Source organism: Manduca sexta, chromosome 6 (genome assembly GCF_014839805.1).
Source record: "Manduca sexta isolate Smith_Timp_Sample1 chromosome 6, JHU_Msex_v1.0, whole genome shotgun sequence".
NCBI lineage: Eukaryota > Metazoa > Arthropoda > Insecta > Lepidoptera > Sphingidae > Manduca > Manduca sexta.
In genome coordinates this window covers 2,961,099-2,987,746 of record NC_051120.1, presented here as the reverse complement: position 1 = coordinate 2,987,746, position 26,648 = coordinate 2,961,099, and the positions used below count along the sequence as shown (strand labels likewise).

The window sequence follows — 26,648 nt, the reverse complement described above, 5'->3', positions numbered from 1 at the left end:
CCCACATGTTAATAAAAAACAAATGCCTACCGAAAACTGATTCGTCAAAACAAAAAAGGCAACATCTTGTTAGCGCGGTGAGGCTCGTGGGTCCATATAAGTCATTGTATGTCAATAATTAACGCCCTCTTCTGCCCAAATGAGAATTTTTCCTAAATGCAAGGCGATCATTGGCGAACTATGCTAACTGTCCGTAATTTACTATGAGTTATGTATGACGTATAAGGAATTATTTGAGGTCGGGTGCTAAGTATGGATTGGTGGAGAGTAAATGGCCAATAATGTTGTGTTAGAGACGTTATACATGAAATCACATGCTTATCTTGTTACATGTTTCATTTATTACCGCAATGTCAAAATGACCCTGTATATAATTAAGCTTAATATTAACTAACACTGCATCAGGACAATCGGGACTTATCAATATGATTATATCATACATACGTAAAATATACCTATATTTTCTACATATAGTCTACTACTAGAGGTATTGTTGCGGATATCAATAAATACAATGGACCTTTATACGGCTCCACAGGAAATGCTCAAGATGTGCGAAGTGACAGCATTTAAGTCGTTTCGAAGTCGTTTCTGATACTGGGCAGTGTCAAGATCACTGCCTATCCTCGGTTTTGAACTCGGGACCTTAGAGTGGTGTCGTACCGTACCCGCAATACACATATGCCACCGAAGTAGCCAATTGTCAGGTTAATTGTTACAAACTATATAAAACATTTCATCAACATTACAAAATATTATCTATACTAATATTAGTATTAAAAACAAATGCTTAAGCTTTATATATATAAAGCTTAAGCATTTGTTAGTTTATTTGAACGCGGTAATCTCAGGAACTACTAAACCGATTTTAAAAATGTATTCACTAATAGAATGCTACATTACTCCTGAGTGCTATAGGCTAGCCCGGGAAAATATGAAGGGGTATATTTATCCCGGAAAAACTTTATTACCCCTGAGTGCTACAGGCTACTTTTATCCCGGAAAATTATGGGGCGGGACTTTTATCCCGGAAAAACTTCCACACGAGCGGAGCCGTGATCAAAAGCTTGTAATTCATATAACCCATACTTTGTGACAGGTAGAGTGAGGCGCTGGGGGGGTCATCGTGTCGCGCATGATGCCAACGGTCGCGGCGCGGGGCGACGCCGACCGGAGCGTGCCACTACAGCTGACTGCATCCAGCCATCATGTTTACCAGGTAATACCTCCTTTATTTATAGGGGCAGAAGTCTTGATATAATATAGCAAAGTTCTTCCAACGCGATTATATCGAGAGACTTGAAAGTCTCTTTGATTGAAATTGTTGAAACAATTCAGATTACAATAACTAAAATGACAGTACTCATAAAATGTGTACAGAGTATTAATAAAAAATAACCTGATTGATACCTTAAGACGCTTACTATATAAACAAAATCATTCAGGCATTTAGGAAAAAACATTGGAATCGGTGGTAACAACTGTGTTTCAAATATCTAACCACAGTAAAATCGAGGGATTAAACCCAGGCCAAGAAACTAACTTACACCATCAGAGTTCATCGTTGCTTTTACATATATTCTCTTCAATTTAACATAAGATCGTATCCATCAATTCGTTACGAAATCATCTCAATACGTCATGATGACTGTCCTCGGTAATATGGAGGCATGATAATGATCTCGTGCACAGAACATGTCAATGACTCCAATGGAAATCGAGTGTGTATTGACATCAATGGCGATGCGGTGCTACTGTAAAAACGGTCCTTCGAGCCGGATCAATGAAAGTGAGGATGAATTTTATATGACTTTGTTCTTATAATCGTTTAACATGTTTTATATTATTGATTATAGTATTCAGGGGGCTGTTTGATATCTTAGCGTAGCATTATTATGCTGCATGTGCGAACTCTATCAGTAATCACAGGACAAAATATGAAGTATACAATTAATTTAAGAGTTAGAATTGCAGTTTCGACGTCTATCTCTATACGAGGATAGTAGATTCACAAATCTTGGGAAGAAGGGAAGAAATAATTCAAGTTGACGGATTGGAAAAGTTTTTGTAAAATGAGTTCAATTCCGAATCAAATAAAATTGTCTTTTCAAGTCATCTATTTCATTATCAAGTACGTCCTGTTCATGATCGTGTATTTAACATTCTATGGTATTTCACACATTATATACTAATCATAGTATGAAAAACTAAGCTGGTAACAGACGAGACTCGACTCCAAATAATCAACGTTCGAAATTTAAATTTGATTTCGCATTTTAGGCACAGGGCAGATGTAAAATTTTTGCCGATGTACATAAAACTACTATGAAAATTACAATTGCTTTACTAACTTCAGCAACCTTACTCAGCAAAAACACTACTCCTGAGAGGATAGTATTATACAATGTGTAGGGTTTTTCGATACCAACCCAACAGCGTCTGCGTGACGCCTTATTCTCCGAATTTCTTGAAACAATTGGACTATCGTGACTATTTAATTGGAGCCAGTACGTCATCAGCCAAGGACCGTTATAAAACCTTGATTTAATTATCACAAAGTTCGTGCAAACGTAGGCGTGTCTAGCGTAAAACTTTTTGTTTCTATAGACCGTTGTAGTAAAGTGGGTTTTTATTGTGTCTAATATAATCGTAGGTGTGAAAATTTGCTGAGAATCCGTGTTTTTACGTGTTAATGTAATTGGACGTTGTATATTGAATTAATTTGTAGTTTAATATTGCTTTAATGACGTAGTAGTGTTACGATACGAAAGCAATGCTCAGGTTTTGGGTTCGATCCTCTATTGACCAAAGTGGTATTGGATTTTTTACTCGGTATCAGCCCGAAGTCTGAAATTTTGCCTGGAATGGCGGCAGGCTCGTATCACATTATGGGACGGAATAAACACGGCAGAAAGTGGATACAACAGTTTTGCCTCTGCCTACCCATACAAGACGGAAGAATTAAAATAATTAGTAAAAGTACAAGAAACAAAACCTACATTGCAAAAATCTTAAGACTAAGTCCAGAATGGTAGAGAACAGAAAGCTCTTACCGGTGGCTCAAGTATTCCGATTTGTAGGTAGAGTTAGGTTGCATAGGTCCATAATATTAAATGTAAATATCAAATTTGATACTTAGACTTAAATCATTCAGTATTTTGTACACTCGTACGCCTGATTGTAAACGTTACAAATTACAAAACAAAACTTTGAAATACTAAATATTTCACAGCACTATACTTTGTGCGAACGTTATTCTGATTACATCGAATTTGAAGTCAATTGACTGGTTAGAATATCCTTGAAATCCGAACACAACATCGCCATCTCTTGCCGTTAGAAATAAACAATTCTGTGGCATCCTCAGAGTGGCATCAAAGTGGAAATGTCAAAACGGATCGATACATATTATGTGCTACGTACTAGATTTGGCGTTTCCAACATTTATTGTGTTCAACTAAAGAGTCTAAATGCATACCTAGATGTGAATAAAATTAGTCAACTAAGTAAAATTATTTGTTGTAAAAGTGAATAAATAGGTTATAACAGTGACGTTTTGGTTGCCATTTTGGTTCAGATTTTGAACAAAAAAACGAACGATTAATAAATCTAGCAAAAATATTTAAATTTTCGACCACATCATTCCACCGGATCTTGTGCCACAAAATAAAAATATACACATATATAATTTCATAATATTTGACGTCGTATTTACATACCGTGATGACGTTGGCGCTAAAAATTCTTATCACTATGTATTGAATCTTATTCTTAAACTATTTAGTGCTATTATCGCCAAGAGTTGTCAGATTTCAGCTTAAAATTAGGTTGATCATAACGTCACAGTGTAAATTTCACAATATTTGAAAATATTGTCTACATATTATTTGGTGTTGGTGTTAGTACGTTTCTCAAGGCGCCGTGGCGTCGTGACGTGCCAAAACGTTAACGCGTTGCGCAAACATTTGAGGTGAAACGTTAGAAAATTTGAAAGAAAATGCGCTTTAAGACTATTGTAAGTCGAACTGTTTATGAGTTTTGGTTGACAAGTTAAGATTCCGTAGTTCATTTACATATTTGGTTGGAGAATTGTTATGACTGATAATATTTGAGCTATATATAACCTGACCGAGAAAATAAAAAACCTCACCATGTTGCGGTAAAATATGGAACTAATTTCTTGTAACTTAACTTTACAATTAAACAGCAAAAGTAGCGGCCCAAAAACAGATTTTTTTAATGATCCAGGATGGCTATTTAGGTCTGTAGTCATCGTTATGCCGCTCTTAATTCTAAAAAGCTTTAAATTTAAAAACCAATAAATGTTGAGTCAACTTCAGGTTAGTTACAGCACCAGTGTGATGTGCTCCTTGCCGATTTCGGCTACGGTGACTATATAAACAAGGCAGATATATTTAACTCGAACTAAGACTGCTTACAGCTTACTAAGAGTTTCCAATAGAAATACACAAATAAATACCACAGGTTGTGAAGTTTCCTTATTTCTCAAAATGAAACTATTTTACATAGTATATATTCTACATAGCAAGCGTCCGGTTTAAGGGGTTTTTAAAGATTTACACGCACATTCACATACCTGTTATTTGCGAATAGAAACGAAACCTATTCTTTTTAGAATGAAACCAAAATACCCGGTTCCTAAGTAAGAGCCGGTTCTGCATTCTGGTTCACGGGTAACATTTATCTTAGTAGATGCACTTAGCCGTTTCATTTATTAAAACTCTTATATTTATTTATTAAAACTCAAAACAGTTACAATCAAACATTTTTACAATTAAAACAAACCCTTATATTTATTTATTAAGACGCAAAACAATTCACATTACAATTCAAAAAAACTTACAAACTAAATTTAAAACTAGACTATTAAAAATCATTTTAATTCCAAAATACTTGATGTGAATCAGAGCGTGACGAAAGCGCGTTCCACGCATAACTAACATTTTTATATTTGTTACAATCCACTCAAAATAATATTATGTGTGAGACCATTAAGGAATTACCGGCCCGCGCTGTTTAGACTTCTTCTTATTCTCATAAAGCAATATTGTGGGTAGTTAAAGTATCTTCAAATATTTTATCTGAAAATTGTTTTAAGATAGATATTCTATTATGGGGAGAACGATTTATTAATCAGTGAACTCTGTATTACGCAAATGCTAGCCTATACTTAAACGCTTGAGTAACAATGAATTAAACTTTATTTAAAAACAATTCAAATAATCTAAAACTTAAAACACAGCCAGTAACAATATATGTAGATAGCTAGAACATATCTATACAAATATTATAATGCTGAAGAACTTATATAATCATTCTAATTTCAGAAACTACTGAACCGATTTTGATTTTTTTTTACTAATAGGAAGTTCATCACATTTCACATGCTATTTAGGCCCCGTATAATAGGCGAATTCTACTTACAGGCACAATACAAGACACTGACACAAAGTAAAACCCAATATAACCTACCCGGGAATCGAACCTAAGCTCAAACCAATCGGTGAGCCCAAACTCGATGGTACTCCCGTCAAAAAGGCTTAGTCCCGTTACCCGCGTCGCACCATTAATCATATCCCTCTGTACAAAGTGTACAATCAGATGTCACAGTTAAATCCGGCACGTGGATGGACTTAAGCCGATCAGAAAAGGCAGGTTTGTTCGTCTAGTGTAAGTGGAGAAGAAAATGTTTAACAGATTTTATATATTTATGAATTGGGTATGGTTGATTAATTGCAGAAGATATTTTATATATTTATAATATATAAATCCTGAGTTAATTGGCCATGATTGATTAATCGCAGGAGATAGTTAATATAATAATAATATATCGAACCTATATTATATACTGTCCCGCTGTTGGGCACGGGCCTTGTCTACTACTGAGAGGGATTAGGCCTTAGTCCAACATGCTGGCCTAGTGCGGATTTGTTGACTTCACACACTCTCAAAATTCCTTTAAAAATTCTCAGGTATGCTGGTTTCCTCACGGTATTTTTTTTACCGTTAAAGAAGGCGATAATACACAATAGATAATTTATTTTTATAAATAGTTATATAATATAGTTGTAAGTTGTTTGTATTGTTAATTGTGCCGCCAGTCGAATTGAGTGTAATCTATAGTGGCTGTGTGTTGATATTGAAATATGTAAATAAAAAAAAAACAAAGAATACACACATAATTTTCGAAAAGTCAGAAATATGTGCCGTTTTGTGAACCTGATTCGTCTCGGCATGGCAGTCCATTCAACAACCAACAAGGCTATTGTCACAAATTATTCATACTTGAAAACATTTGTTAAATCGAATTAGTATTAATATCATCACACTATATTAAGCTGTGTTCTTAAACATAGTGTAATCTAACATGTTGACTCACATGAGATATAGTGTCCTTCGCCAATCGCCAGAATTTTGGCCAATTCTAAAAGAATTCATACAGACTTTAAAGCACGAAATATCAAATTTGAGCGTTTAAAATCCTAATATTGTTTTATTGAAATCCAAATGCTACGGAAATATATCCACACATTATAACCAAATAGACTTTTGTAAACAATACTCTTCCCAAACATTGACAAATTTACAATAAATAAAAAACAAAAACTGAACCACTTATGTCCCCGTCAGTACCCAAAGCTATCGTCTCACCATCATCTCTGACATTTAGTTGACAGTCGGATATAAGAGAACGGTGTGTTTTGACACAATCGTATGTTAATGAACCTCTCGATCTAATTAAAGCATTGTTCTGCGCTAAACTCATTACACCAATGAGACTCATCAACATTAATTAGTGGGCGCGTGGAACTTTTGTTGAACATTCTTTGATTTGTTATGTTTGCGAAATGATTGATGCCGTTTTATACTACTTGTATTTTGACAGGTTTCATCATCATCATCAGCCGCAGGATGTCCACTGCTGAACATGGGCCAAAGATTTCCAGATCGATCTATTAGAACTTGACCTATTTGACGGGTTGATGTGTGTCAATTTTCATGTCTTATCGTGTAAGGCGGCGATAGCCTACTTGGTTGTGGAACGGACCGCAGAGACGAATGTCCGCAGGTTCAAAACCAAAGGCCACACACCTCTGAATTTTCTAAAAAATATATACATGTATTCTTTGTGAATTATCACTTGCCTTAACGGTGAAGGAAAACATCGTGAGGAAACCTGCATACCTGAGTAGTTCTCTAAAGGAATTCTGAGGGTGTGTGAAGTTTAGCAATCCGCAATAGGCCAGCGTGGTGGACTAAGGCCTAATCACTCTCAGTAGTAGAGGATTAACGTGCCCAGCAGTGGGACAATATGTAATACAGGGCTGATATTTTTATTTTCATATTATTGTGTATTGTCATCGGTCATGTTGTAATGGCGAAGGGTGAAATTTTCCAAAAGGGAACCCAATACTACATATAGGTAACAATATGCACAAATACAGTTTACAAATAATTAATTAATAAATACTTAGATATTACATAAAGTAAGAAAGGGAAGCTGATAAGAATCGGGTTAAATAGTCATGTAGGGTTTTAGTAATGTCTCTTCCTCACAATAATAATATCAGCCCTGTATTATATACTGTCCCACTGCTGAGAACGGGCCTCCTCTAATACTGAGAGGGATTAAGACGTCCAAGTAGGATTAGTCCAAGTTCTCTCTTCCTTACATATTATAAGACAAATCTTCCGCTACGTTTGAAAGCGATAAATTTTCATTAATTTAGTTTTAAAATATGCAACCAATACATACCGTATACGACTACAAATAAATTTACTTGTCCTTAAATAAACATGAACGTCATAAAGTGTGAATTCCGGGCAATATTTTAATATTTACAGACAAATTAGATTCAATTTTGGGATGATAAGTGCTCTACATAATGATAGATGTCATTCAGTCACCGTAAGCCTACCAAATATGTTTGTGTGTGAGCAACTGGCTATTTGCAGCGGTTTTGCTTCCTAAGTCTACCCGGATTGAATAATATTGTACCTTTTTATTATTTTTCATACTATCTTGACGATTAAAATAAAATAAAGTACTTTATTTATCACATAGGCGAACAAAGTTGCACTTATGATAAGTCAAAAAAAATTATAAGGCTAATTATTATTATTTCTGAATAACACTTAAGATCACTTATATAACAACGGATATTTTAAATGAGGGATAAAATTCTTAAGGAATACAAGGCATAAGGTAAAAAAAATAACCTGGGAAATAATGGGAATTATACAATTATGTAAGTCCAGAACATCATTAGTGCAACTAATTTACATCAATTCATTGAGTGGTTTACGCGTGATGCGTTCACAAATTAAACTCTAACATTAATATTGGTAAATTTAACATCCACAACACAAAGGTCCAACATTATCCAAATCCAGTATTTCGTAAGCAAGGCTTGCACAAGTTACGGCTGACAGCCGTAGAAAATACACAATTAACAGCCGCACGCGTATTACCTTAATGGATTTATGTACTTATTGATGGATCAATCAAAAGTCCACTCATGCCAACATTTAATTGATAGACTGATCCATTTCTAGCCGATGTAGTTTTATTCTAATATATTTTTTTTTCATATTGTACGTTTTAATGAAACGGTTTCTGAAGAGATGGATTAGTTTGATGGATCAATTAGGTCTTTTTACTTATCTTTGATCGATAGAACGATCTATTTCTAGGTATGCCCTCTTCTTTCTTTTTTATTATTACAGTTACGTATTTTTAAATGTAACAGTTTCAATTAAAATTGTCAGTATAGATTTCAATATTATTAGTTACATTAAATGTATAATGAATTTCATATTAACTGGTTTATCTCTCATTAGATCACAGAATTGATGATTGTGCTGACAATTCTAGCATACATATTTTGTAAAGCATATATTTTTTACTTATTTATATCATTTATACTTGGATGAACTTTCACATATAGCTTGTTTATAAATATTAACATATTCCTTGGTTTTCTCCATTTTTTAATATTTTCCTATCATTTTCAATACTTTCCTCTACTTTTTAATTTTTATATAAAACATCATATAGTGAATCAGGAATAGCATTTGAATCAATTAGTTTATTAAGAAATGACACTTGTTTATATCTGGCTCTCTATATACAACATTGTATATATTCTAATGTACTTACGTCAGCCATTGTAAAAGCATCACCCTATAATTATCACGTGCTAAGTAATCTGACGTGGTTTGTGTTACACCGTATTAGTGGAAATATGTTGCAATATATGTACAATATTTTTCCTTAGGAATTATAATAATATTTGTACAATGTTTCTCTTAAGGATATTACTAGATTTACATTGACTCTGCGATATCGAAAAAATAAATATAGGTATAAATAGTTTATATATAATATTTTTTTTAAGAACTGAATCATATTTTTAGCTGAAATAATGTAGGTATTTATTGACGATAGTTACTTCTTACCTTCATTAAAATGTAATTTTAAATATATATTTTTATTTTTATATAATTAGACTGCCCCGCTGGCGTATATTGTGTGCTTGGTAGAACTATTCTGAGGTCTCGAGTTTAAATCCCGAGTGGGGGTTATTTTGTTACCATCTCAGTAGGCCCCGCGTCTGGAATTTGTGGACAATATGGCGTTTGACTCGGTCTCTGCCACGTCATGGGACGGAAAACACAGGGCGAAATGTATTTTCCGTTCTAGGATGGTTGTACCTCTGCCTCTCCTATAGGAGATAAAAGCATGATGAGTGTTTGTTTTATGAATCAAAATGACATGTCCTCCATAAAATCATGATAACATCCAATGCCAATATTCACTAAAAATCACTTTATTAGATAACATTCTATCTTATATTATTGAATGAACTGCTCTAAACATTTTGTTTTTCTGTGTCATGCACTGTAATTTATACCTTAAACTGATTTTGAAAAGAGCACCAATCTCTTGCCCGTTCATCTCTAGTGAGAATTGCTGGTAGAGTTAATATTGACGGAATCTAAATATGTACAATTTACAGGTTCAAATAAATAATTCATATCATTGTTTAGCCCCTATTAAATCTTATCCGTTACATATCGGTGTGATACCGCCATGTTTAACACTACGCGTTCCCACGACCGCGAATGGCAATAAATAACATGGATCCAATAACATTGACTATATTAAATCAAGTTCCGGTACTAGGAACTGAATCATATTAAAATATGAACTACCTTAAGCGAAATTAAATCACTGCTAAAGACAGCTTGTGTTATAGGATTTTTGAATGAATGAATGAATGAATGAATGATAACACTTTATTGTGAACACCGAATACAACATAAAGTAATTACAATAATTATCAAGCGAAAGTCGTGAGCCAATAGGCGTTCTTATCGCTAAACAGCGATCTCTTCCAGACAACCTTGCATATTTTTGCTCTTAGAGTTATTATTATAACTACTTGTTTTGTACCAGTTTGGGTAAATATTAAAAAAACTAGTATTCATTTTGGTATTTATTTTCCTTTGAGTAGCTATAGTATGTTAGTTATAGTCCTTTCTTCAAAACTTTTCCAAGTTCCATACATTCTTGCTCCAATAGATATCCGTAGACAAAGATAGCCAAAGATAATTTTGCAGTCGTTTATATTCTATTAGCTGTTGCTTGTAGATCCGCCTGCGAGGAAATATTTTTCTGGCATAAATATTTTTCCGTAAAAAGTCGCTCAAAAATAAACGTAAGTAGTGAAAAAAAAACATAATCGTTTTAGAAGTTACAGAGATTAGCGCATTCAGCTTTATAGTATATTAGTATAGATTTTAATTTCAGATATTCTTCCTAATTTAAATGGAATAACAACGCTCCAATAACAATGTTGCTCTAAAATTGCTTTCCGTATTTTAATTTTGAATATGTTGGCTGTACTTTATAGGAATAGTACAGCCAATGTAGTCTCCACGCCGAATGCACGATGAGGAGAGCGGACGACCGTGCAACGTGGCGCGCTCTAGGAGAGGCTTATGTTCAGCGGTGGACAGTTATAGGCTGATGAGATGAGATGAGATCAGATGGCTGTACTTAATAGGAATATGTAGTCTCCACACCGAATGCAAGACCACATACGGGGTGATATTTGTCGCGGCCCTAGTCACACAGTCAAGTATGTATACTTCGTGGTTGCAAATTCACATTGGCTTATGAGGGCTCGTGAACATTTCCCTTCCTTCTCTCCTCCGACTATACTAACGAGGTTCCCATCCTTTCCCCTCTCTTTCTGTTCCCATTTCCCCGTCCTCTCTCCTCGGATCCCCTGCTGTCGATAAGCCAAGGGATCCCAATATCCAGTTAGCAGGTTTCCCCCGATATAGACTATAGGTAAGCCTACTCTAAAAAGGATTATGACGTCATTTTTCCATAGTCCATTAGTCAGATACGATTTCTAAGTAACAAAAGATGTGTGTGTGACAGCCTCGGTGGCGTAGTTGTACTGCATTCGTGGTATGATAGCGCTCTGAAGTCCTGGGTTCGAATCTCGGGTCGGGCAAAGATATTTGGGTTTTTCTACTCAATATCAGCCCGGAGTCCGGAATTTGTGCCCCATATGGCGATAAGCTCGCCGCCTATCATATCATGGAACGGAACATACTTGGCGAAAAGTGGGTGCTCTAGTTGCGCCACTGCATATACCTTCGGGAATATGCAGCGGCGCATAAATGCGTGATGTGTGTGTGTATGTATATACCCCTGTTGCTTTCCATTGCCGTCATAGAATCAAAGGTCATAACTATATCCTTAAACAATTCCAATGAATTACTTAGTACGGGGACAGTTCCTTTAAAAATCGGCCTCGTTGCAAAGTGGGTAATTACTGATTATCTATATAAAAACTATTGTGGAACTAAAATGTTGATTTGTTTATTGAACTCCAGAACAATATGATATTTACAACACCTATCTACAACAAACAGTTCATTAACAGAAAGAAATGAAATAAGAGAAATCCTGTTTGCAACTCTAAATATGTTACTATATGAAACGTAGAAACGAACTGTTACTTTGTTTTTCTGTGAGATAATGGTACCGGCACAGTCGAGCCGGGCTATTTATGTTTAAGACTATCCATCATGCTTTTATATCTACTACTCAATTTACTGATCTCTCATCATGTCCTTTGGCGAGCACAGTGACCTCATTGCACTGCCAACTGACAAGAGATTCCTCACCAGTTGACACAATTATGCCAGCTTGTTTAAAACCGGATATATACATGCTGATCCCGGACCTCGACATGTTGGTCACGCAGGCGGGTTTTAGATTTTGTGTACGGTAGTCGCTATCCGAGCTGATACAAATATACTACCACAAGAAAATGTGCTAGTAGCAAGAATCTATAACAAAAATATTAATAAAACACATTAATCCGAATATATAGAGACTGTTCCAGGAACGCGACATGTGGACCACAACGGCGGGTTTTACACATTGTGTACGGTGGTCCCTATGCGGCTGGTTACAAATACGCTAGCACAAGCAAATTCGCTAGTAGCCAGAGTCTATAAATTAAATAAAAAAACACACACAAGCAAACCCACGGTCCGCAGCATTTGTATCTCGATTACTATCTAATAGCCGACCTTTACCTCTGGCCCGCTCCACTTCAACTTGAATGTTTAGAAAAAACTTGAAAAGTTACGCTTAATGCATTGTCAGTCATTTTGATATGTGACTCGGCCGTTTAGCTTGCGAAATGTTGTAATACAAATAGTTGGCGTATTACGGCTGTAATTAATCATATGTTGACTGTTATTTGCATATTTATGTTTAAAAATACGGGATATGTTTTGTTTTGAAATAATTCGAACGGCTATATTTGGATATTTTTAGAACGCGAGGTTTTATATTTGAATTATTCATTTTACATTCTCTTTATCGCAAAACTGATTACTCAGGGGTAGGCAGAAGCGCTACTAGTGCACGTCTCATGATCTCAAGTGAATTTGAAGAACTCGCAGAGTTTTTAATTGGCCAACTGAGAACCAGACCCAATACATGATACTAAGCAACCCAAATAAGTTCTTACTAAATCTATATATTTTAAATCAATCTTAAATAATACAGGATAAATATCATATAGAAAATCATTATTAATTTTAAATACATATACAACTATTAAAATAAAAAATCTAATCTCCCTGTACCTTCCAAATTTAAAAATAATTACCACTCATTCAAGTCATTTCATAGACTCGGCATCTCATAATCGGCTTATCGTTAAATCCAGAAGAAAAAAAAATATATAAACATTACGCGCCATTTAAATCTCCACACAGATGTCCGTAACTTTTTTATTACGAGGCCGAGGTGATAAACCATTCAGCCTCATTATTCTCATTTACGTTTGACAGATACTAGCCCTTAATCGAAGATTAAAATTAGCTGTCAGTTAATGACTCGCTCGGCGCCGAGGTGCGTTATTTAAGCACTGTATTTGGATCGCAAATTGGATTATAATTGTTTTTCACGCTCATTTATACGTAATTGAAATAAATCTTTTGTTTTCATTGTTTATTTATGGGATTCTTTTTGTTGGATATTTTTTAATTAAATTTAATTTTAATGACATAGATTTATGAATTGTATTTGATATTTTTTTTAACACATTTACATAACGTTTAGAGCAAAAAAAACAGACTATGTTGTTTAATTTAAATAGATAGAAGAAGAAGAAGAAAAAATGACAAAAAATATAATATTGTCCACGCAATTTTGATACTATTTAGACTTATGTTAATAAAATTTATAAAGGAAGGTTTTTGTATCAAGTAGTGTTATTATATGAATACTAAATAAGTCTATATAAATATAAATTCAAATTAAAAATGCAATTAATAACACGTTATTTATAATACCCTATTGTTATTATTTAATTAACATAATAATTAGTTTCTGTTAAACGACTTATTGAAGTCAATGCTTTACTAGGAACAGTGTTTTATAGTATATTTGCGTTATATGCAATTTTAATTGGTTAAACAACTATCACTAATACTAAGAACTCATGTTAGTAATTATTTTTGCTAATAACGAATAGAGACTTGAAAATTTTGTTCCGATTTTATTGTTGGGTGCGTTTCCTCTGATGGTGAATTTATATACTAAAATTAAATCATTGAACTATTACAAAATTATCTATACTAATATTATGAACAGGAAAAGTTTATGAGTTTGTCGACGGTCCCTACGCAAAATTGCATTTTGCAGATTCAATACTTTGCGTAGGGACTGTTGATATTTAAACGGTCCTTATTAAAATGAACTGCATTTATTTAAGACAATAAGGATCGAAGTGCCATGATAATATAACACTAAACTAACGATGTATATTTTGATGGTCCCTATGTACGCAGGCACCGTCGTTGTTTGTAGGGGCTAATCTCCGAAACTACTGAACTAATTTTGAAAATTAATTCACTAATAAAAAGCTATATTACTCCTAAGTGTAAATTCATCGGGATGAAGGTTATCACTAGAAAATATTTACCTCGAAACAACTTTTTCCCGAAGCCGGGACTGTGGCAAAAGCTGGTATATTATAAAATAAGTAGCGGGGTAAGTGGAATTAAAAACGTTGTTCCAAACAGTTCTGTTAGGTACCTTACGACTCTATATTATAATCCTACAGAATAAGGAATTAAAGATATTAAGATAATATTTTCTTAACTGAAGTTTATTTGACTACAAAATATTTTAAGAGGTATTAATATCTTTCACTGTTCTGCTTACGTTTAATCTTACTAGTGGTGTCAAGACAGCAGTGCAGGGAGTAGTTATTGATTCGTGTAAAAATATAATTCACATGTACGGGATATTTGTTGTTGTTTTTTTTTTTTTATTTTATTGCTTTGAATGACGAGACGAGCTTGCCGCACGCTTGATGGTAAGCGATACGACCGCCCATAAATAGTAGAAACACTATCCAACACCTTGAATTACAAAGTAGTGTTTAGTATTCCACTGCGCTCGCCATCCTGAAACATGATATGTTATCATTATGTGCAGTAGTTACATTGACTACAATTGTTTTATTAATAAAATAAACTTCTATTATCCTATTCTAAAGATAAACAATTAAAACATTTTTTAGTACCATGAGTAATAACTTCTTAAACGGCTATAAAGGTACAAAACATTTGACGAATGATGCGAGGCCCAAAAATATTTTTTACAATAGATTAGACAATAAAATATAATAGACAGGATCCTTTGTGTTTTCAACCTTGGTGCAATGATGACGAGGAAGCTTATTGTAGCCAACCACACACTGGGAAGTAATTAAAAAGCCAAATGAATAGCGTGGCACCAAACACTTAAATTTTCTTTTTTAAATGCTGTAATTCATACGTTTCAATTATCCAATTATATTCCAGTTATTTGAAAGACGGAAAACATAATGCAGTTTTGTGTCTGTAGCAATTATGTTGGCAAATTAATTGGTGTAAACAAAGGAATTGCGTATGAACATTGTTTGAAGGCATATCGAAAACAAAATGATTCCTAGAAACTACTGGCATTTTAAAAATTCACCGGTCGACATTACCGGAGGTCAAATGGCACCTTTCAATGATCATTATGTTCCTTGATTGCCTGAAGAAGTTTTCCTGACTCGATTTCCAAGATCTACGATTCACGTACTCATTTACCTAGGTTTTATTTAACACTAACACAAAACCTATTTTAACCACCATACTTCAAATATTCTGAAAATAAAACCGTGCCAATTACTTCAACATTCATCAGCAGTCCATCTAAAACTAAAGTTTTTGAGTTAACTATTCCATCTCAATAGATGGCGAACTACAGTCGTTAAACGTAGTCCCCGATTATTTTGTCTCTTACGAGCACCGATTAGTGTGACGGTTATGCTTACGTAACTAAAGTTAGGTTTTATATCCGCATTTAATTCTAATGTCTGGGAATCTAATCTGTCAACTATTATGAAGTTTGATTTGTAAAGGTGTGTTTGACATTGTAAATGGAACGCCTTTGCAATTTGTTTAGAATACGTCTTTATAGTCATAAGTATGAAATATTGATATAGCTGATGACATAAGTATTTAATATAATAGTAATTATGTTACATGAATTAGTATTTTTTATTTGATTATTATACAATTAATTAACACTAATTGAGGTTTTAGTAATGTTAAAGTACAAATATATTATCAAACAAGAAATAAATCTATACATAATATATTATAAACAAAGTCCCCTTTTCTGTCTGTATGTTATCGTTTTCGAATTTGGTATGGAGATAGTTTAAGACCCTGGGAAGGTTATAGGCCGCTTTCTATTCCGGGAAAATATATAGCGTGACTTTTATCCCGGAAAACTCATTCACGCGGGCGAAGCCGGGAGCAAAAGCTAGTATATTATATTCTGAAGTGGTGTTACTATTATGCACAGTATAGCCCCAGCAGTTCCAAATTTAAAACACGTAAGATAACGCTATCTCTGATCAACGTCACAACACAATTAGTTACCTATCTAAGTAACACTTAAAATTAATTGTTCAAATAAAACGAACAAATTAAGCCAATTGTTCCTAGAATAAGTCCATTAACATTTCGAATGACTAATGACATAGTATGACAATTGAAAAGTAAAATAAGCACGGATTAACTAACCTTCGTAGAGCGGCTTTTACTTGCGGTTTCGGCTGAGTTCACGTCGAATGTATAAGAACCGTCGTTATTCTAATAAAAGTGAATGTGTCGTTCTAAGTGCGGGTTTTGCACTTTGAGTTTTATTAAGAGTGGAATGTAGTGGAATTGAAAGGAATTTTGTGAAAATCGATTCCAAATTTGAGATAAAGCATAAAGAATTTTGAAGGTGTGTGAAGTCTACCACTAGGTCAACGTGGATAAGGAAATCCCTCTCAGTAGCGTAAGATCCCGTGCCCAGCAGTGGGACAATGTATACTATTATTTATTATATTTTATGCCACTGAATTATGAGAAATGCTAGCTCGTATTACGTCGGTTGCTAGCTACGAGCCCACTACTATTATTTGTGTACACAAAAACGTTTCTATAAACAACAATTACTTATGCAAATATTTTTAACAGAAATAATTAGGTCTTGAGCTGCGCAGAATGCACCTAGCTTCATTGTTCAGGAAAGCCTGCATTTATGCACAATAAGAGGCTAATTAGTATTCAATTAGTACTAATTGTGAACTGGCAGCGTTGAAGAATGTGACAAAATATAATATATGAACCATTGTCCTTACCCAGTGTGTCATGGTTTCCTTTAAGAATTCTGTTTGATAGTTTTACTGACCACACATGCAAATAAAATGCTTTTGTTCAACACGTAGGCAAATATAGTGGCGCTTATAAGTCAAAGTACATGTGAATATTTCTTACTCAAATTAAGTCACTCATATAACGACGTTTTATATTGGACATAAAATAAATAAAAGAGTACAAATAATAAAGAAGCCAGCGCGGGCTGGCTGGAAAGAATAAAAGTTAATCTATGTGGGTGCTGTATATTTTTCTGAAGGCATTGAATATAGCACTAGGTATGTAAACTATTATATCATGCTTCGATTTAATACACACATATATTCACGCAAAGGTAAGCAGAGGCCCAAAACGTGCATCCACTCTTCGCTGTATGTATTCCGTCCTGTGATGTGATAGAGTACGAGCCTATCGCCACATCGGACATAAATATCACTCCAGACTGATACTAAGCTGAAAACCAATATCAATTTGTCCGACCAAGGATCCGAATTTGAGACCTTAGAGCAGTACAGCAAACTAAAGCTATTTACGAAACATCAAAATATTGTAAAACATTCAAATTAATACATGAGTGAACTTTCTTATCTGATTAATGAAAGTTGCGCCGGCCTTTGCCCCCAGGTCGCGAACCTTTGTAGTACTTTGTAAAATGTCCACTTAGCTTGTCAGATACTCTTGTACATTGACTTGCAGTTAAGATAACTTAACCGCCCTAACTACTCGAACTGAAAATACACACACACAGGTATTCCGTCCCATGATGTGATAGGGGGCGAGCCTATCGCCATATCGGGTACAAATTCCAGACTCTGAAGTGATGCTGGGTAGCTGGGTGGTCTAATATCACTTTTTAACCACCCAGCATCCAGCATCTCCGAGGATCGAACCCGAGACCTCAGCACTGCAGTCGTACTGTTATGCAACTACGCTACCGAAGCAGTCGGGAAAGAAACACAGTAATTTACTCAATTAAAATATATAATTTATTCTATTAATTTGTTTCGCTGTTTTTGTTGTAACATTTTAGAATGATAGCGACAAATACTCAGTTCAAAGTTATTTAAAAATGATTATGAGGAAAGTTGTTTGCAATACACTTCGTTAACTAAATATTTAGACTATTGTACTAGCAAGGCACTATTGGGATCAATTAATCTTTGTCATCTTCGCAAAGCTTATTCTAACATACGAATCGCCATATGCAAGAACATTAACAACAGCTCAACACACCGACAAAACAAATGCAACTCAGAATCAACAATTTCGAAACTGCAATATACTTACCGATGAAAATACCATAAATCCCTCAAGATTTACCATTTATTACGTTAGATAGTTATGTAACATGTGATATGGTGTAAAATTGCCCAGTCTGCCCGAGGGAGGCACTTAGCGCACTTTCCACGTCTAGGGCCAATTGTGCCCTACCTGGGACCTATCATAATCAACTTGTTATAGAAGCCGAGGCATTTGATGTTTTGTCAGTTTGTACGTGTATATGGGAACTTTAAAGGGTAAGATCTAATGTATGATGTCTTCTGTGAAATAGGACGAAGAAAACGCAACGTATTAGAAGAACAAAATAAAATATTTCGTGTAACAAACTTCTGACGGCTAAATTCACTTTACTGTTATCATCATCATCATCTCAGCCACAGGAAGTCTACTGCTGAACATAGGCCTCCCCCAAGGATCTCCAAGTCGACTTGTTGGAAGCGGCCTGCATCCAGCGACTTCCTGCGACCGCAGCCAGATCGTCCGTCCACCTTGTAGGCGGGCGTCCGACATTTCGTTTGCCTGTACGTGGCCTCCACTCTAGAACCTTTCGACCCTAATTTATAATACATACCCGCTACTGTTATAATAAATACAAATACACATCACGTTGTTATATTCTCGCGACAAAATTAACTGATACTTTCAAACAAAACACATAAATACATATCACGTTTCCATCGTCGAAAGGGTAGGGACTGCACACTGGAATCCACTTTCGCTGTGTGTTCCGTCCCGTGATATGATAGGGATAAATTCCAGACTCCTGGCTGATAGAGCAGAAAAACGTAATATCACGGCCGGCCTAGGATTTGTACCCGCGAATTGCGAACGTAGTTGCGCGCACGCAATAAAACCACGCCAATGAGACGACTTTCAAATAATTAGTTAAAGTAAGGAATGTCGGCACTATTCTGAGCTTCCGAGTGTTTAAAATTAAAGTTAGAAGTTTTATTTATGTGGAAGTCTAAGCTAGTCGCAAACAAAATGTATCATAAACCAAAAACAATAAATATATATAAATGAAAAGCGGTACGTCTGTATTGTATAAACATGTAGTAATAAAGCTTTCTACATGCTGTAGGAATTTATAGATCGGTTAGAGTAGACGCGCATGCGTAATGTCGTGTACTGGGGCCGATTCTGTTGCGGTTTCGATGCACAACGTTAGGTGTAAGTTAAGAGCGAATTAAATAAATACTTTTTAAAATAGTAAAAAAATCTAGCATTAATATTACAGAAATAGTTTTACAAAGATATCATCAACCGTACGCGAGTTAATGATCAACTACCCGTACCTGTCTATTGTGGTGTATTTTTGCAAAAATATGTAGGTCACGTCATAAATACCCTCACAATAATATTTTTGTCCTAACTATATACATACATATTATATTAAAATAATAAGACCTATGCTGTCAATTTTAGTCTATGTATTGAATAACACAAAATATTAAAAAAAAATCACCTTCTATACTTTGTAGAAAACACAATAATATACATATTTCTTTATTAACTTCAATTACCGGTAACCAGATATTCCAAACGAAACGTTCAAACATTTATCGTTACATATTTACCTGAACTAAACTTGTATATCGAAAAGTATAAAAGGTTTTTCGAAAAATTTACAGAAATTAAAAAATCTATACAATTACGATCTATACCTAAATAAAATGCTCATTTGTATTAACATAGTACATATTATTAAACACAATTACTTTGATAAAATATAAATCATTATAATTAATAATACATAATAAATAATTTATTAAACCCCGGCTATCGCTTATGCTTTACACCGCACTGAACCTGATATTGGAAAATTGTCTAAATTATTATCCGCCTTTGTAACGGCTCGTACCGTGGGAAAACAAGTTTAGTTTTCACCGGAAATAATTACGCCAATAATATCCAAAGATTTTTATTTATAATTTCATATTATCTATAATTACACCTTTATTGAGTCGAATGGATTAAATCGTAGCTCACTAATACAAGGACCTATATTAATTTTTACTTATGTGTTAAAAATGACATTATTATTTTTTTATATTAGTAAACATTTTAAAAGACAATAATTCATGTCTCCTGTTTTATTTATATTTCGGGATTATTAGAAATTGTCACTAAAAATATTTAGAATCATGTGATATTCATAATTCAATACACATCAAATATAATATAGAACCTTGTAATAGTGATTCGAAATAGCGATTGAAAAAAAAATTATAAACATTATTGACTGCTGCATCTGAGTTATAGTAACTGTCTATGCGATGACGGATTTAGGCCTCAGGCAGTCTCATGATACAGAGTGGCCCTTCAGGCATTTATGTGAGTAGTGATGGGTAGACCACCAGGAAAGGCAGTTTCAGGCCATAGATAATATTGACGTCAACTCGGCTCACTTTTTGAAAAAATATCGCACACTTATTGAAATAATAACCTATTTAAATTTTTTTAATTAGTGGCAGTCGTCGGAAAACTAATTTCTGTTTGCGACCTTTTCATTATTTCTCTTTTTTTTTTTGTTATAGGTTTCATTTTTTACCTATCCTTAATAAGCTCAATTTTATAGCAAAAAAAAGGTAGCAAACAAAAATTCGATTTCCGACGACTGACACAAATTAACAATTTTGAAATAGGTCATTATTTTATTAAGGGTGCGATATATCGATATTCTTTTTGAATTATCGCTTGCTTTAACGGTGAAGGAAAAACATCGTGAGAATGCCTGCATACTTGAAACGTTGTCTATAGGAATTTCGAAGATGTGTGAAATCTACCAATCCGCACTAGGCCAGCTTGGTGGACTAAGGCCTAATCCCTCTCAGTAGTAGAGGAGGCCCGTGTCCAACAGTGGGACAGTATATAATACAGGACTGATTTTATTATTTATTATATTTATATTTCGATATCGACACACAGATCTAGTGACGTACTTTTTCTATAAAGCCAGTTGTCTCACCGCCAACGAGAAACGATACACTATTGACATTTTCTCGCTTAAGAAACGTAAAAAAGGTGTAAACCTTGGGTGATAAAAGAGACATAATATCTGTACATATAAAACAAAGTCTCCTTTTCTGTCTGTCTGTATGTTATCGATTTTCTCAAAATCTACTGAACCGATTTTTATGAAATTTGGTATGGAGATAGTTAAAGACCCTGGGAAGGTTATAGGCTTTTGTATTCCGGGAAAATATATAGCAGAACTTTTATCCTGGAAAACTCCTTCACGCGGGCGCAGAGCAAAAGCTAGTATGTAAATAGTTGACTGTTCACACTGCCGAAATTCTCTCTCCACTAGTTCGCTACGGTGATAAGTTTTTATAGATAATATTCGCGTTTTAACGCTGGCTAGTCAGAATATTAAAGATAATACTCAATGCAATGTTGGCTTGTCAGTTAGAACACTTGCCAAGACTCCCAGTCATTATCTACTACAGAGGGAGTAATCGGCCGCCGCACTCATACATACGCTGTAGCTCAGCTACAAAACTATCGGAACTTTACACTTCTGGATGTTCGATAATCGTTTCTATTTCTATTCGCTCGTTCATCGTCCACAGTGAGACAGGTACCTAAACCGTAAAGCTCAGGGTTCGATTTAAGGACGGGAAAAAAATATCCAAAACATACTTTGGAAAGTAATTTGTACTCCATATGCGTCGGTTTACTGCAAGAACTCATTAATGCCAAAAAATCATCAAGTACTGTTTCTAACGCCCTGGGCCCTTATTCTGTATGGTAGTGTAAACGCGTAACGCGGCCGTGTCATGTTATCTTCGAGAAATGGGCGTGGAATGGTATTCTGTAAACCAAATTTCTATAGTCCTAAACATGATGCGTTGTGTTGCGTGCTTGTTACGCACTGTCAAAATAACGTGCGGGATAGAGAATAAGGCCCCTGAACATAATATAATATTTAACATACTCACTTGTTTTTAAGAATAAAAATATTCAAGAGTATAGTGTTTTACTTTTATTAACATAATTATATTTAAGATGATATAGGGAAAACAATATAACTAAAATTAAAAGTGGCTTAATTCATACTTGTGTATTTGTCAGTTAATGAGTTTGCAATAAACTGACGAATGGTTCTCCACCGATCATAGGATAAAACGAAGCTTCTGCAACCCCTTCAAAGATAAATCCTAGAATATAAAAAATCGATATGAAATTACGCTAAAAACGCATTTCGCGTTCGCAATCGATAATCGTCAGACGATCGTGGCTTCGCCTTTGTTTCCGTCCGACGTGATTTTCGCTAAATAAAACCACACGTGAGGTGAGGATGCCCTTATATAAAATAGGTTAGGAGTTAGGGACTCTCCGTTTATGGCGGTAATGCATTGCGTTCCCACGATACACATGAGCCGATGTTCCACTTGTGGCTGGTGTTTTGTACCATAGCTTTGTGAATGCCGCAATTTCGGGCTGTCTTGGTGAAAAGGAGAAGTCACGGATCATGAGGGAAATACTATTATAATGTTATATATCGAGTCATTTATGGCAGACTAGATTTGGACTGCAGTCCGTCCATGTAAAAAAGTTTTTACGGGATAAATATTTTCCTGGGATAACATACTTGTTGTTGCTCATAGAACTTACTTGGTAATTTAGCTTCGAAAAAACATCGGGATAAATATTTTTCGAGGATAAAAAGTAGTCTATAACACTCAGGAGTAATTTTGCTTCGTATAGGTGAAAAGTTTTTTACAATCGGTTTAGTAGTTGATATGCTACAAACAAACAAACTCTTCAGCTTTATATATTGGTATAGAATCTTTATATATCTTTTGTAGTAGATTTTCGAGTTATATTTTAATAAAGATGTAAAAAAGTTGAGACAATTATTTATTGTAAAACTATATCATAGGGAATAGGAAGCAATATATATTGTCAGCAATAAAAAGTACTGAGAGACACTATTGAAATATCTTTTAATTATAATGTTACCAACTTACCAAATAATAAATAACGGCACCATAAATTATAAACACTTTACGCAATTAATCAACACGTTTGCTAACCGTTAATGTACGCATCGTGCAAATTAACCGCAAAAACAAAATGCCGAATACGCAAGCCACAATCGGAACAATATTGCCAACTGCGCAAGAGCAAAGCAGCATCGCGTGCTCTCCCATATTAGCTAATAAGAGATCCGCGAACCAACACATCGAAATCTTTTGTAATGACTTTCCAGTTGGAAATTTTCGCCGAATTCCAACCTTTGTATTCCATAATTAATGGAATTCCATGAAATTATCAGTACAGCACAAATAACTTTTTATATTCTTTCATGACATCGATCACGGAAACGTGACTGGCTATCTTTTGAAAATGGAATTTATTTTCTATTTTATTATTATTAAACAGTCTTATTGATCAGTAAAAAGTTGCGCGACAAATATTCTTTAGAATGGATTTATTTCATGCATCTAAAATGCTACTATTGATGACTTCGAATTGATTTCTTAGCTTTTTTTATACGCCAAAATGACCCCACCGCATCTGATAGTAAATGGAGTGGGGTCCAATAGAATGTTGACTGACGAGGGATAATTACCCGTCGACAGTCGACACAATTATGCCGGCCTCTTGGAACCGAATATACACAGGTTGATCCCGGATCGCGATATACTTACGTGAGCCACTATGGTGAGTTTTAACACCTTGTATACAGAGGTTGCTATCCAAGCGCATATAAAATATATCCTACAATTAATTAGCACACTTAAAAATCTAGTTAACTGTTGTATAATAATGTGTTATCATTTTGTACTTCTTGGGCTGTATTAAATAAATTACTTAAATCCATGTTAATTATGACTATCAGAAAACCGAATACTAAACCTTCAGCAACACGATTCATCACAAAGCAATATTGCAAACAATATATTATAATAATATCAGCCCTGTATTATATACTGTCCCACTGTTGGGCACGAGCCTCCTCCACTACTGAGAGGGATTAGGCCTTAGTCCACCACGCTGGCCTAGTGCGGATTGGTAGAGTTCACACACCTTCGAAAATTTTTATAGAGAATTTCTCAGGTATGCAGGTTTCCTCACGATGTTTTCCTTCACCGTTTAAGCAAGCGATAATTCACAAAGAATACACACATAATTTTTTAGAAAAGTCAGAGGTGTGTGTCCTTATGTTTTGAACCTGCGGGCATTAGTTTCGGCAGTTCGTTCCACGAACAACGAGGCTACCGCCGCTAAACAATCTAGTAAATCCATTCAAATAATCCATCTCAAACTAACACGTGATGTTAATATGGCCACGATTACTACCGCTGAGGTCAAAGGGCTTCACATAGCAGCAGTAAGGACCGTGCAATATCCAAACTGACGTGAACGGAAGGCCTAGGTTCAAACGCTGAGCTGAATCTAATTTATACAGTGAATGTGTTTTGAATTGGCTATGCTATTAGTATTTGTGTGTAGCCAGTGATGAATATTAGTCAGTTATCTGAATGTTTTTGAAGTGTAAATATTTTTTTGTTAGACCAACTTTGATCTAGGTCAGATGAAACTTAGAATAGAATAACAAAAAAGATTGATCATATTTAAATTAGCATTACATTGTTGTTTTAATTGACTTTGAATATTATTTCAATGCTAACAATGTCAATAATAGTTTGATAGTAACTTGCGCTGCGCTCCGACATATATGCGCCGGCCGTAAAGTGTTCTTTTTTCATAAATGCACTACCAAATTATTATTTTTTTATATAAATAATCGTAATTAAACATTTAGCATTCATAATTTATTCGAATTTTATAATTTGATGATGTTTATTTAACAGTTATAATATATTTAAATTGCAAATTGGACAATTTCATGCATAAGTGATAAAGTTATTAAAAACAGCGGCCAATTCAATGATAAACGTTATTGTAAGGACGCGTATTTCGACATTTGTTGAGAGCATTTATTAGCTATAAATTTAAGAGAATGTATCGTATGGCCTACATTTAAAACCTAATTTACTGTGACACTTCAGACGACGCGAGATCAGCATAGTGTTGAAAATGGCTTAAAACTTTCACAGATCCTATACCAATTGCATTACATACAAATATATTGAAACTTCTGTCTTTGATGTTCGGGTTACCAAAAAACGTGTTTTGTCTTCTTACCGGAATTATCTTCGAAATGGCAGAGTCGATACACAAAATTTTGAGTTCACGAAGAGTATTTTAACAATATATTTATAAATATTACAAAAAAATATAATATAGGACAAAATGATAAGACGATAAGACCATCGCTCAAGATACTCGCTTACTGACAATGGGATGGATATAATAGAAAACGGCAAAATATGGACCAGCATTGGGTGTACAAAATATTATTGACTGATTCCTTCCTAAAAGAATTTCGACCACGGCGGCCAAACACTACGGAGATCAACCAACTACGCAGGACATATTAAAGTGCACAAGTATGTGCTAAGTACCCAAGACATATTAAAGTGCACAATTATGTGAGTAATACACAGGTGCATTCTCTGATCCTTTACTTACATAGTCCGGTGAGACGGCAATCCGACATGACCGGAGAGGGATCAGTCGCAGGACGCACGGCTTTACGTGCTTTCAGAGGCACGGGGATATCACACCGCCAATTTCCTGACACACAGCTGCAATTAAGTAATCAAAACAAAATATAATAATGTATAAATTATACATATATATACCAGTGACGAAGGATCCATATACCCTTATTCCTGTTACCCTTTCGTAATTTATGTAAAATCTAATTATCATTAAAACGATTTGCAGACCATGTTTATACTTATTAGTACCTATATGTTGTGATCGATTACCTTTCGGTAAAATTCACCCTTTTCTACTGACATTTATGATTTACAGTCTATGATATGCGCACTAACCTAGCAAGTACATATCAATTAATCACTACAAAAATTAACAAAGACATTACAATATAACCTTACCGTAAATTGCTATAAATTTGACCTTTTACTACACTATTATTTCGTTTACATTCCAAGGTTTAAGTTTAGGAAACATTCAGC

At 34.6% G+C, this 26,648-nt stretch overlaps 1 protein-coding gene across 1 annotated transcript in view; it reads left to right on the top strand.

Moving 5' to 3' along the window:
- The window catches only part of LOC115452247 (neuronal PAS domain-containing protein 4), a gene marked incomplete at its 3' end in the record, with an annotated part of 142,461 nt that overhangs the window by 19,631 nt on the left and 96,182 nt on the right, over positions 1-26,648 (top strand). Inside the window, exon 2 of the mRNA XM_037447512.1 lies at positions 1,100-1,219. Coding sequence (XP_037303409.1) covers positions 1,209-1,219 — 11 coding nt within the window. The remainder of the gene's footprint in view (positions 1-1,099; positions 1,220-26,648) is intronic.